Source organism: Caloenas nicobarica, chromosome 4 (genome assembly GCF_036013445.1).
Source record: "Caloenas nicobarica isolate bCalNic1 chromosome 4, bCalNic1.hap1, whole genome shotgun sequence".
In the NCBI taxonomy this organism is placed as follows: Eukaryota; Metazoa; Chordata; class Aves; order Columbiformes; family Columbidae; genus Caloenas; species Caloenas nicobarica.
In genome coordinates, this window is record NC_088248.1 from 77,457,799 (window position 1) to 77,472,200 (window position 14,402).

General features: G+C 44.9%; 1 protein-coding gene across 4 annotated transcripts in view; it reads right to left on the minus strand.

The window, feature by feature from the left end:
* Nucleotides 1-8,092: 8,092 nt before the first annotated feature.
* The window catches only part of ALMS1 (ALMS1 centrosome and basal body associated protein), a 69,841-nt gene continuing 63,531 nt past the window's right edge, over nt 8,093-14,402 (minus strand). For all 4 annotated transcript variants that reach the window (XM_065634147.1, XM_065634145.1, XM_065634144.1 and 1 more), the window contains one exon: nt 8,093-9,021. In XM_065634147.1, coding sequence (XP_065490219.1) covers nt 8,977-9,021 — 45 coding nt within the window. In that variant the 3' untranslated portion in view covers nt 8,093-8,976. The remainder of the gene's footprint in view (nt 9,022-14,402) is intronic.

A 14,402-nucleotide genomic window follows, 5' to 3' on the forward strand; every position in this document is an offset into this window, starting at 1 on the left:
GGCCCAGCCGGCTCGCTCTAATGAAAACCAGACCGGAGGAGAAGGCGGCTCCCAGGCTCCCCCCGCCGGGACCAGCCGCTGCAGCCGGGCCGGCAGCCGCACCCCCCGAACCGGGGTCCCCCCGAACCGGGGTCCCCCCGAACCGCAGCTTCAGCCCCTTCCCCTGGGACGAGAAGACGGGGCGGGGAGGGAACGAGAGGCTGCGAGCACGAAGGGGAGGAAAGGCAATTAATATTTTTTTAAAAATTAATACAATGAATAAAACTAAAATTAATAAAATTATTAAAATGATTAAAACGAATAAAATTAAAATTTAAAATCAATACATTAATTAATTTTCTTAATAAATAATAATTATTATTACTATTTAATATTAAATATTAATAAAGTAATGTCGCCTAATACATTAATAACATTAATAAATTGCGAAAGTTAATAAACTAATAAAACAAATAAAATAGAAAATAAGTACAGTAAAGATAATCGAACTTATACAATCAATAAAATCAATAAACACAATAAAAACAATAATGTTAATAAAAGCAATTAAATTAAAATTAATTAAAATAACATTAATAAAATAAATATAGTTAATAAGAACAATTAAGACAAAATAAAATCAAACCAATCAAATTAATCAAATTAATAAAAATAAGCCCACCCACCCCAACCAGGCCAAGATGGAACAGAGACGCTTCTGCAACCCTCACCACACTCCACAATTTTTATTATTATTTATTATTATTATTATTATTTATTATTAGCAGTGCTGGAGTCACCATCCCTGGAGGGGTTGGGCAGACGGAGATGAGGTTCTCAGGGACATGGGGCAGTGCCAGGGCTGGGGGAACAGTTGGACTCGATGATCTTGAGGGTCTTTTCCAACCAAAATGATTCTATGATTATTATTTATCCTTATTTAATTTTTTATTATTTATTATTATTAAGATTTTTTTCCCCAAGGAACCAGCTCGGCGGGCGTGGGATGAGGTGCCGCTCACTTTCCGTCCCGCACACACTCACCCCCCCATCCCGCCTTCATTGCTTCAGCCCTTTTGGGTCCTTTCCCTGGGTCATCACTATTTATTGAAGTCCTAATAATAATATTGATTAACAGTAGTAATTAAAGCTTTGTGAATTATTTTAAAGATGGGGGCAGCTGCAAGACACCCCTACCTGAAGGGCTCTGGGGACCTCTGGGACACCCGCCCCAGGTGACATTCTGTGAGAGGAGGGGACAAGGGACTTTTCTGGGGTTTCCCAGCACAAAAGGACAAATCTCAAGCCCTCCTGGCACCCAAACGCATGGGCAGGTCCTGTTACCAGGGCCCTGGGATGAGACCGGCAGCTGCAAACATCTGGACGCAGCGAGTCTTCCCCTTCAAGTCCCACCATTAAGCCTCAGATACGGCATTTTTCAGGTGGGTTCATGTCATTTAGCAAAACCTCATTCTCCCCACAAGCTCCATCTTCTGCTTTTTCTGGGTCAAGCTCTGCAGAGCACCAGGAAGGACTCCCTGGTAAAGTTCAGCATGTCTGGGTCCCACCACTTCCACGAGAGGACAAACGCTGCAAAAAACAACGTCACCCCAAAGAATAAAACCTGTGAGAAGCAGAGGGCGTTGCCGTCCCGTCTCGGGTCTGGGCAGCTCGGTGGAAGTTGAGCGGAGCAGCTGGAGATGAGCAGCCTGGCACACAACGAGGACAGAGGCAAACGCACCACGGGGTTTTCAGCCATCGGGAAACCATCGGCAGCGAGGTCCAGAGGGATGAAGATACCTGGAGCTGCAGAGAGGTGGGAATGTCTCTCCAAGAGAGGACACTTGGTGGCCAGGAATGCTGCGGAGAACCAGGGGCCGGGATGGAGTAGGGACCATAAGCTGGAGGAAACCCTGAGTAGACGACAGACTCCAGTCCATACCCCAGCAGCCCGCCGCTATATGTTACACAACATTTTTCCTCATTCCTTCACTTTCTCAACCAGTACAAATCACAGAAAGTAGGACACTCGGTACTAAATGAAGGCAGAAGTTTCTCTGCGTCCCAGCAGCACAGAGAACATGAGCGTGGCCGTTGGCCATGGAGAGGAACGCGGTCCTACATGGGACTGGGGATGGCAACGGCTGGTGATGGTCCACAGCAGCTTATAAAAGGCCTTTTTGTGAAAGGAGCAGGCGTTCTTCCCCCGTCTGCAGCCTCAATCACTTGATATCTCTGCTGACAAAAGCCGACAGAAGCCGTGGCACCCGAGCATGGTCCACAGCTGGGTCACACAGCCTGGCAGCTGAGCGCGGGGATTTCTGTGTCCTGGTGTAAGCCAAGAGCAGCACGTGTGAAGCGGAGGCGGGATCGCTCACAACTGGGGAATTAAAGGGAGAACCCGGTGGTATCTATTTTCAGCATAGAATCATAGAATGACAGAACAGTTTGGGCTGAAGGGCCCTCCCCAGCTCCCCCAGTGCCCCCCCTGCCATGAGCAGGGACATCTGCACCAGCTCAGGTTGCTCAGAGCCCCGTCCAGCCTGGCCTGGGATGTCTCCAGGGATGGTTCAGCCACCACCTCTCTGGCCAACCTGGGCCAGGCTCTCACCACCCTCAGGGCCAACAATTCCTTCCTCATGTCCAGCCTGAATCTCCCTCCTTTAGTTTCAAACCATCACCCCTTGTCCTATCACAACAGCCCCTGCTGAAAAGTCTGTCCCCATCTTTCTTATCGGCCACTTTTAAGTCTGGAAAGGCCACACTAAGGTCTCCCCGGAGCTTCTCTTCTCCAGGTGAACCCCCCAACTCTCTCAGCCTGTCCTCCCAGCAGAGCTGTTCCAGCCTCGCATCATTGCTGGGGCTCCTCTGGCCCCTCTCCAGCAGCTCCATGTGTGTCCTGTGCTGAGGACCCAGCGCTGGCCCAGCGCTGCAGGGGGGTCTCACCAGAGGATGCTCCTGTGCTCCCGGGAACTTGTGCTACAGAGTCATGAAGGAGACAACCAGCACATGGAGCACACAAGCACAGGAGATGTGCTCAGCGAGATCTCAGGCACCCAACCTTGGGTCTCCCACCACGGTGTTGTCAGCGCAGTCTTAGCCTGTCACGGGTCCTTCTGCGTAGGACAGGGACAGTTGTAGCGAAGCAAAACACTCTACATCATTCATAAAAACTCGTTGCCCTGGTAGACTAAAAAAATAATATCTCCTCAGGCCAAATTTCGCATAGTCTCCTATTAAAATGACTATTCCATCTGCACACATCGCCACAGGAACTCAGTTCTTCATGCACTGACATTCAGGAGGTCCCAGCATGGAGCTGACATGCCACCTGCTCCAGACCCAACCCAAGTCTCAGACTCCAAGAGACCTGCTCTGCTCCCGGGGAAGGTCAGGGCTGCCTACTCAGCAGATGACTCACCAAGACGTGGCAGAGGCCCCTACAGCAAAGGGATTCATGGGACACACCGAATTGAACCTGGGTACAGGAGTCATAGGATCACAGAATCACTGTGGTTGGAAGAGACCCTCAAGATCATCGAGTCCAACCATTAACCCAGGCCTGCCACTGCCCCATGTCCTGAGAACCTCATCTCCGTCTGTCCAACCCCTCCAGGGATGGTGACTCCAGCACTGCCCTGGGCAGCCTGTTCCAATGCCCCACAGCCCTTTGGGGAAGAAATTGGTCCCCACATCCAACCTCAACCTCCCCTGGTGCAACTTGAGGCCGTTTCCTCTGGTCCTGGCGCTTGTTCCTGGGGAGCAGAGCCCGACCCCCCCGGCTCCAACCTTCCTTGAGGCAGCTCAGAGATCAGAAGGTCTCCCCTCAACCTACTTTTCAACACAACTTTGGGAAGATGAGCTGGAATCTCTCCTTTGCATCACGAAGCCAAGTTCGAAGTAGCTTCTGATAAAGCTACAAAGCAACTGAGCTGCAGTACATGAATAAAGTTAAATTGCATCAAAAAAACCCCACAAAAACAACTTCTCTTTTGAGACCTCTTGCAACTGTCCTCATCACCGTGGAATTTGAGCGCCTTCCAGAAGTGTATTAATCAACTCGGCTTTCATTTGTCATGCGGAGGTCAGTCACCCTCCCGCAGGGTCTAATTTGGTCTGGAGAATTCAGTTTATCTGCTGATGTAGGGAGCAAAATATTAATAAAAAGTCTGACTCTCAAACCTCGTTTGTGTGAAAGAGTCGCGTCTTTCCCATTTACAGCAGTTCAGCAGAATTCCTTCCCCAAACCCACGCTGAGCATCTCCAGTGACTTCATGGGACGCTTTTAAGCTTTACAGAAGTCCAGCTGCCCAACCAAGAATTGCAGTATAAAGGAAACAATATATTATTATTTACTGTATTAAAGTTTGGGCTGGGCTAATGAACAGCCAGTCAGGAAGGAATTTCTTCATGAGGTATTGTTTCAGGAAAAGTGGATTATAAAGCAGCAGAAACCACTGGTTTACCTGCGTTCGCACAGGGCAAATCTCTTTCTTCAGTCCCCTCCTCTTCCAAGTCATTGGGTTCTCCCGCAGACACAGCCACTAACAAAATCACCACCGATAGCGGCAGGCAGCAGAAGTGCTCCTGGGATAAAGTTCTCCAGAACTCAACCACCCTGGACCAAGCCAGATCTAGACAAATCCACAGTAACACGACTATATTCCGTGGGGAACTTCCTTTTCCAAGGAAACTGGCACTTCAACTGTATTTTTACATCATCTTTGTAGCTGCTTTCCATAGCTATCTTTCCAGTTACCAGAGATGTGTCCCAAACATCAGTTCAAGCCTCATCACTGATCATAGAATCATGGAATTATTTTGGTTGGAAAAGACCCTAAAGATCACCAACTCCAACCATTAACCCACCCCTGGCACTAACCCACGTCCCTGAGAACCTCATCTCCGCATCTTTTAAACATCTCCAGGGATGGTTACTCAACCATTGACGTGACAGACATCTAACTTGAGACTGGTTTTCCACAGAAAGGTCTCCGAAAACATCCAGCAAAAACCAAAGGGCTTACCTTGTTCTTACAAAAGGTCCATCAAGACAGAACACAAAAGGCAGAACTAGTGGAAACGATCATGAAAGAAGAAGTGGAAGTTGTTTCTGAAGGGCGAACAAGCCTCTTATCTTAAAATAAGGAACCTTTCAAAGCATAAGGTGGCTTTTTGCATCCCCTTTCTGCTGTTTCTTTGCCTTGTCCACCTTACCCACACATCCACCACACTTCCCACCTCAAGTTCAGTTTGTAGACTACACATCTACAAGCAATCCAAAGCCAAAGACCAGTTGCTGTATTTCCTTAATGATGAACAAGAAGCAAATGAACAACAATCAGAGCTACTTTCAGTTTCCAGAGACAACACACAACCGTGCTGCCTTTTCCCAGTTTTTGAGATAGCAGCTCCAAAATCTGTCTTTTGGTGAGACTCAAACATGCATTTGGCATCTAAACAATAAGCATTTTGCATAGCAAATGCTGATCAAAGAACATTTCTGATTAACTAAGAAAAGCCTGTTCCTGTAGGGTTAAAAAAACAGTTCTGCCCTCTTCAAACTTACAAAGATTTGCAGAATTTACCCTAAAAGTTTTTGTGTAGCAGTGGATTAAGATGAGATTACTCCACTTTGGAATCAACACAAGACAAGCATAATTTCCTGAGTATTTGGAAAGATGTTTTGCATGTTGGAGGCAAGGACTCCGAATGTCAACAGCCTCCTTCCACGGAACTATAAACAGTGGATCCTCAGACCCAGCATGAGCTTTATCTGACCTGATGACAACAAGGAACGGTGGTGGAATGGGTGTGAGTCAGCTTCGCAGGCACCCTCGGGAAGGAATCGAGGGAAGGAAGGACGATAATGCTGCCGGAGTAGGGGCTGAGGAGCAGAGCTGCCTCCTCCAAACCACGGCACACCAGACCTACCGTTCAGAAGTTCTGAGAAGCTGCGGCTCCTGCCAATTTCATAGAATCATAGAACAGCTTTGGTTGGAAGAGACCTTCAGGATCATCAAGTTCAAGTCACTCTGCCAAGGCCACCACCACCCCGTGTCCCTGAGAACCTCATCTCGGTGTCTGTCCAACCCCTCCAGGGATGGTGACTCCAGCACTGCCCTGGGCAGCCTGTTCCAATGCCCAACAGCCCTTTGGGGAAGAAATTGGTCCCCAGATCCAACCTCAACCTCCCCTGGCGCAACTTGAGGCCGTTTCCTCTGGTCCTGGCGCTTGTTCCTGGGGAGCAGAGCCCAACCCCCCCTGGCTCCAAGCTCCTTTGAGGCAGCTCAGAGATCAGAAGGTCTCCCCTCAGCTCCTGTTCTCCAGGCTGGGATTACAGGTGCTCACTCCTCCGGAGAGACAGAAGAAAAGAAAAAAAAAAAAAAAAAAAAAAGAAAAAAAAAATCAAACTCATACTGTTCCTCTACAAAGCTTTCTCTTTCCTTTGTGTGCAAAGCAAAGAGAACATTCACTTTGCAGTATTTCAGAAAGCAGAGTGTAAACTCTTGGTGTGGTCCAAGACCAGTGTAAAACATAGAATGACAGAACAGTTTGGGTTGCAGGGCCCTCCCCAGCTCCCCCAGTGCCCCCCCTGCCATGGGCAGGGACATCTGCACCAGCTCAGGTTGCTCAGAGCCCCGTCCAGCCTGGCCTGGGATGGCTCCAGGGATGGTTCAGCCACCACCTCTCTGGCCAACCTGCCCCAACATCCAAGCCCAGTCTTCATATCACACATTCTGACACGTTAAAGCATGCCAAACCAGAAGATTTTTTAAGAGAAACCAATGCTTCTCCCCTAGCAGAGAAAAAAACCACCACAAAATTACCACCAAACGAGGAATTGCAGCTCCTTATCACTCAACCTCTCAAACTGCAACTCTGACAACTCACGGAATGACAGCGACTGTCAGACAACTTTTGTAGTTAGTGAACATTTTGAAGCACGGTAAAACATTAAAAAGATTTGCAGCAGCTCTTTCCTTTGCAAGGTTTTCCAATGCCTGGTTCTCTACTTAGATGAGGATGGGCACTCCAGCCAGTTGAAATTAATTGCCTCTACCTTTCTTCCATTTGCAATGTGCTTCATTATTGACCTCTGTTTTTTTTAGGGAGTAACACAGACACAGTACATTTAAATAAAAACAACCATCCCCGTGTCTTCCAAGCACCCCCTGAGGCATCAGCAGGGCCCTTAAGCTCTTTTGGTTTTTCATCAGTTGAAAGCTTAAAGGCATATTTAAAGAAGGTAACTGGCTTTAAACGAGCACTCAGTGAGGCAAGAGCTTGTCCTGATTCCAACACAAGCGAATTTCTCCTCGCAAGGACAAGTCGATTCATACGGATAACAGAGAATCGCAGGACAAATCTCGGTACCAGCAAATTTTAGCACCTTCTGCTTCAACATACGGAGCTGCTTTCTAGCCCCAAACAGCAAAAGCAAAGTGGCAACTTACACTCAAATTGATCCGAAGGACAAGACAGTGGAAGGAGCAAACAGGTAAAAAAGCAGATTTTGGAAAGTGGAAAGGGCTGAAAAAATAAGAATTCTATAAGCGGATTTATCACAGTCATGTAATACTGTATTATTTTTAACCTGCGCTTTTAACTTCACATTTCTGAGACCAGACATATTCTGAGACCTTCTGACATATTAGATTGTGGTTTTGTGGTGGTTGGGTTTTTTGCACACTATTCTGGTAAGAAGAGTACCTCTAAATAAAATATAAACCTTATACCTGCATATGTTCTGTCACTTGACTCTGGGGTAGGATATAACAGCTGCTTTAACAGCACGCGGTACCACCAGCACAGGGCACAATTTGAAAAATACTGTGTCCAATCTTTGTCTGGTGTGATTTAGTGCAGTTGTACTGACCTTCAGGGGAATCACGTTATTCGATTCATTACACCCCAATGTGAACTCCGAGGGTTCACGGCAGAGCTGGGTGGCTCAGCCAAGGGGTGAAACAAGACGTTCTGTGAAATTCTTGGTGAACACAAGAAGTCAAAAGTCGTGCCTCGCCCTTCGCAGAACCGGGTGCACCGTTACAGCTGCTCCTTGAACTAAATCGCTACAAATATCTGAAGAAAGGAAAATAGGAAACCACTGTTCACACCCATTTAGATTTCCTCAGAGTCTTTTCCTGTTTATGCGTCATACAAACTCTGTTACGATAAGCAGATGAAACTCAGACTTCAGGTTTCTATCACCAAGAACCACAATCTTTGCATTTCATCCTTTGTTGCTGTGACGCTGGTGAAGTGTAGACCTGTCAGCACGCGAGCATCTGATGAAGTGAGCGGGACTCTTCCAGGCAAGGCTTCAAAACTCCCAATATCACAGAAAATGTCTCAGATTAGACCCTCCTGCTTCACACAGAAAGATGCAAACCAATGAAGTCATGTGCAAATAAAATCCAGTTTAAACAGCCCTTACTGGTTACCTGGCCAGTTCTTACGTTCTGTGCTGAGCAGAGCAAGAGCGGATTATGTCCCGGTTTCTTTAGGTGAGGTCCATACGGACAGCAAAGATGTATTTCACGATCGCTGCAGTAGTTACTACAAACTGAGTCGATGTTATTTATTTAAGGGGTTTTTGCAGTACAAAACATTACAAGTATTTTTTCTGCATTGAGATAAGAAATAAAAAAATTAAAAATCCTTGTTAAAAGCAATTAAAAAAAATATATTAAACCGCTATTTCCACCAGGTAGTTATAAATATATTATGAACCAAGTGCTTCCAAACTATGTTTACTTTGGAAGTGCATAACACCACTACAAAACCCAGCTATTTATTTTTTAAAAATCTGTCATTTATATCAAATCATTGATTCTTAAATACAGCACGATTATATTAGTACAAAAACGACACAAGTGAATACCACAAAACATCCACTGCACAACTATTTACTGCATTATCTTTTTCACATCACAATTTCCTTTGAGCTGCAAGTTGATCAAGCACAAGAAACCTTCTCTGAAGAGATCGTTATCAGTTCCAGGGAACCTTCCTCCCTAAGACACGGTTGGTGATTTTCTGAAAAGAGAAAAACAAAGCGAGAGATGGGTATTATTGCTCTAAAAATTAAAAACACTAAGCATGAAGATAGTGGAAGACACAGAAGGTGTTTTCTATAATAAATAGTTACTGGATAAATGAGGATTCTTCATTACAGTGGGAGGGATGAGCCATGACTGAAGGGGAAGGGATGAAAGTCTGTACGATCCTGAGCAGCCCAAAGCAGGTGAAAAAGTAACATGATTTGCAGATTCTTCCAAAAATAATCTGGGAAGGCATCATGTAAAATAACAGGTTATAGGTTTTGAAGAAACAAAATGACACAGAATACTTGGTGCGAGGAGTCCCAGCCTTGTGCACTTAAGCTGTGGGACTCTGCCAACACCAGACGGTTGCACTTCACAAAGCAAGTGGACAAATCCCTGAAAAAAATAAAATCCAAAGATGGATTCGAAGCCCCCTGGAAACAAATCACAGCAGACTGTTAGAGCATCTTGGAGAATCGCTGCTGCTGCTGGCTCTGTCATGGTGTTCTTCCCCAGGCAATCGGATAATGGAACAGCACCTCGTTCTCCAGCTCACTGACGTTTTGACGTATGGAATATATATTACATGGCTTTATAGAAGTGTACAGTAAGGTAAGAGCTTTGGGTAACTCAGGTGTTACTAACAGCAGTGGGGATGACACAACCGTTACCTTATGAGACCTTTCATATCACACAGATGAATGCAGCTCAGCTCTTTATACACACACAGAATGTGCAATATATGTGTATATAGTATATAGACACTATATATAGTGTATATACCAACACAGAATCTTCTGAACAGCCCTTACAGGGCTCACAGGCCCTTTTGCAATCCAAGCAGCAATTCGATATTATCTCTCCTCTTGGTTTCACTTCCAGGAAGCGACTACAAACCAAGAAAACCCTTAACATGTTGCTGACAGGAACGAAAATGTAGCCAAGGGGATGAAAAAAACCCAAATATTAAACAAAAATACGACTCTGAAGCAGCCAGCAAAGTGTAATTCAGTTTTACACCTCTAGAAGAATGTGCTTTTTCCTTTGGGGTAGTGACACCTTGTGGCCTCAACTTTGTATAGGCTCTAAAAGACACGTTCCACCCATAAATAAAATAGTGTTTAGTGTTCCTGAATGCTGATATATTTTTAATTTTTTAAGGGTTAGAAGGAAATACATACATTAATAACTTTGCTGTCCCCTTTATGGAGGTTTCTCTCATGCTCCCTATTTACAAAAATTACAAACTCACTACATGTAATGGAAAAGCCTCAGTAATGGAACCAACTTGTACCTGATAAACTCATAAAATTCATTTTCATTTCAGTGAGGGTTGAAAGAGTTCTGATTTGCGCTGCCATCAGCTCAGAAATCTGTCCTGACCATACAGTTTTCAAAATTAAAGAGCATGCACCATTCCCTTATCTGACTAGTGTAATTTTATGCTCTATTTGAAATTAAAAGTACAAAAGCAAAGGGATACTGGGACAGAACACCAGCCCAGACCCATGCGCATCCCGTGATAAGAAGAACTTTGCTATCTTAATAAAGATAAGTATTTAACAATTCGAAAAATTAAGAAAGCCTGTGCAAGCCTCAGTCGCTTTCCAGCACAGGAATTTTAATACATTTTAATACGTTTTCAGTTCTCTCCTCACTCAGTGCTAACAAAACTTATTTTGTTCTCTCTTCACCTCCCATTGCTTTGCCCCACATTAGCACATAAATGCCTTAAAACAAGCACAGATGGCCCTTAATTCTCATGTGTCCTGTATAAGTATTTCCCATTGAACTTTACAAAAGGTAAGCAAATTTTGCTCATTTATATTCACTAATTTGGGGCCTTATTTTGAACCAAATAAACTCAGTTTGATCTCATCCCTCAACCTGGATGGTAAGATCATTATTCTTGGTTCGCTAGGGCAGATGACGAGAAGACGCCACCTCCAGAGAGCAGGACATCCCAGAGTGGCTGTCATTGCTCACGCTGCAAACATACAATTTTGGTTTTCTCCTCACAATATACTTCCAAGAAGCTGGTGTTCATTTTTCTTCTGAAGCATCAGCACATAAATCACATCAATATGCAGTTATACCTAACATACCTTTAAACTCTAGTGTAAGGAGACTCCAGCAAACAACCCTTGTCCACATTCATGTGTTGTGTGTGTACATGTTTAATTCATTGCTTCCTTTCCCAAATTTTAATCACTCCCGACCTGGGTGCCCTCAACACCCTGTAGAAATGGAATGAACGAGCAGCACTTGCTAATCCCATCCTCAGAGACAGCTATTAGTGAGGTGCATACCTAGTTTTATTTTTAAATGTCCGCTCCTTAGGTTATCAGCGACAGAAATAGAAGCAACCCGTGTCCGAGCGCTGTATTACATTACGGCTGAGATATAATAAATGTAAGATATAAACACATTTCATTATTACAACCAAGTGTTCAGCCACAGGTGCTGGGCGAAGAAAATAAGCGCTCGGTCTCTCCTTCACTAAGCCAAATTATCTGGCAGTTTTAAGACATCCCCACCTGCCCAGTGGTTTCCTCTGCCAGGTGTCAATGTCTGCACAGCAGAAATCAGCCAAGAAAATACAAGTGGAGGCCTCAGACACCCCAGAACAGGATCCCCAGCACACACTTTCACCAGGAGTTTCACAAATTCATCCTTTCCCCATCAAGGTGTTCAGTGCTGGCTTGTCAAAATCCAAAAAGTGAAGGATAAAGAAGTTAATTGTTAAGGATACATGTCTGGATACATGGCAAACACTCTTGGGAAGAATTGTCCCCTACTACAATGCACAACAGGATTCCATTAGGTGACTGCAATTAAAATAAATTAGATTTATTCCAGAGTACGGATCTGCTCTTTTACACCGGCAGTTCACAAACTTGGCACTGTGAGGGATATGATGCTACAGATAATTTAAATGATACAACCCTAGATTACATACATTTTCAGTCTAACTTTTTTACCAACTGTTTTCTTCTCCTAATAATCCATGTAATCTCCTAATAACCTCCCAATTCCTGTGTTATCTTCGGAGTCATTCCACAAAATCTGCGCTGCTTTTTTGTCATGCACAATCAGATCCGCTTAGAAACTGATGCTCTCAGCGACATATTAACCAAATTCTAAACAAACCATTCACTGTATCTACAGAGACTCTCTACAGCTATTCTACATCACCGAAGAAGACAAAAAGATGACAATGTTTTACTGCAATGAACCACCATCTCTCTTCAAATCAAAACCACACTTGGATAAAAACCCTCTGATCCAATTCCGTCTCTGCTTCCAGCTGACCACGCTACTTCAAGTCAACAATTCCCAACATTTATTCCCTCTTAAGACCTTACTGAGATTCTCAGACTAGTGAAAGAAATATGTCCTGGATATACCCTGCAAAAGCACAGCATCAAATTGAAGCAATTCTAGTGGCAAGTACCCACATTAGAATAGGGAAATATTCTGGATAACCCATTGCGTTACGAACCCTGACTTTTAAAATCCAACTCCTGCTGTTCCCAACGAATAACTAATCCTGTTATTCCAGCTCTGGTAGGACAACTCAGCCAGAAAAGAGTTGCAATGCTAAAGCTGAAGTGCAACCTTAAGATCCATAGGAGAAAAAAAAAAAAAATCAGGTTTAATTATTGTCCTTAAATGACTGAGGTTTATTTATTTACAATGCAGTTTATTGCGTGCTGTCAGTGTTCTCCAGAAGGCCACGTTTTATGGTATATAGGTTAGTTAAAAAGCGAGAAGGTAAGTCAGGTTAGAATTTCAGTGTTTGTATTGCAAACTGTTGCATTTTATTAAAAGAAAGCTTAAGCATATGGATGCCTAGAACAGCTCAAAAAGCAACATATACTGGTCGGTTTTGGAGATGCACTTCTCAGATGGGACTGATGAGCATTCTCTATCAGAACATTTATCACATCACTTTATAAATTGCTATAGCTTGTTACACAAAAATATTAGATAATAAGATGTAGGCACGTGGGAGGAGACAGGGGCAGAAGACTCTTATCAGGCTTAAGCCAGGGTTCTTCAATCTTTCTGTCATTCATTAAACTTGCGTTTAGCAGAGAGACACAAAGCACACGTTACACAGCTTGAAGAGCCAGGGAGGAAGAGCAGGAGCAGCAGCTGTCAGTGGGGACAGCAGCAGTTCCTGCAGGGATCTCACAGTTTCACAGCAGAATGAGTCCTAGAGAAACCCAGAAAAACAGCCCCTGCTGGGGCCTTCTCCTGCTCACCAAAATCCCAGAGCTCTCAGCCCAGCCTGCTGCTGGTTGTGTGGTGAGGCCCCAGCACAGAAACTGTTCTTGAACTGCTGGGTAAGTGTTTGTGGTTCAAATGTAGTCCTATCTGCCCTTCGGGATACTGGTTTATTCGACAGAGGAGATCCTGTGCTGTTCAGTGCCAGTGCAGCATGATGATAGAACAAACACTTAGCGGTGAATCACAGAATCACAGAGTGGTTTGGGTTGAAGGGCCCTTCCCAGCTCCCCCAGTGCCCCCCCTGCCACGAGCAGGGACATCTGCACCAGCTCAGGTTGCTCAGAGCCCCGTCCAGCCTGGCCTGGGATGTCTCCAGGGATGGTTCAGCCACCACCTCTCTGGCCAACCTGGGCCAGGCTCTCACCACCCTCAGGGCCAACAATTCCTTCCTCACGTCCAGCCTGAATCCCCCCTCCTTTAGTCCTCTTGTCCTATCACTACATACCCTTGTAAAAAGTCCCTCTCCAGCTTTCCTTTCAGCCGCTTTTAAGTACGGAAAGGCTGCAATAAGGTCTCCCCGGAGCTTCTCTTCTCCAGGCTGAACACCCCAACTCTCTGAGCCTGCAAAACCCACAGCCCCCCCCAAATTTAGCAAATTACCACCAGGACTGCCAATTCTCCACTGGAGCAAAATGAGAAGTGATGACTCCAGGCTTTGTTAACCACAGTTACCAAGTCAGCTGTGAATTGTGTGAGAGCTAAACCCATCTACAGTGAGGGTACACGAGAGCAAAACCAGCAGGCTTCAGTTCAGAGAGCCCATCCATGGAATATCTTCTTTAAATACACTCCACGATCCCTTTTGTTCTGCCTTCAAGACCTTTTTTATACGGTTTAATAAGGACCACGCTTCCTTGTCTGTTTTTCTGTATACCACGTGTAGGTACTGGAAGGATTTCAGGTTAGGTAGGGGGATTTTTTGTTCCACGTTTTGGTAAGCTTGACTGCTTTCACCCTGATTAAATGCTAATATATCCTAACCACCTAGAAGCTGCAAAATCATATCACGGAATTATCACGTAGTAAGTGTCACTATCACGCTTGTGACCTCAAGAAAAAAAAAAATTCTGAAATGTTTGA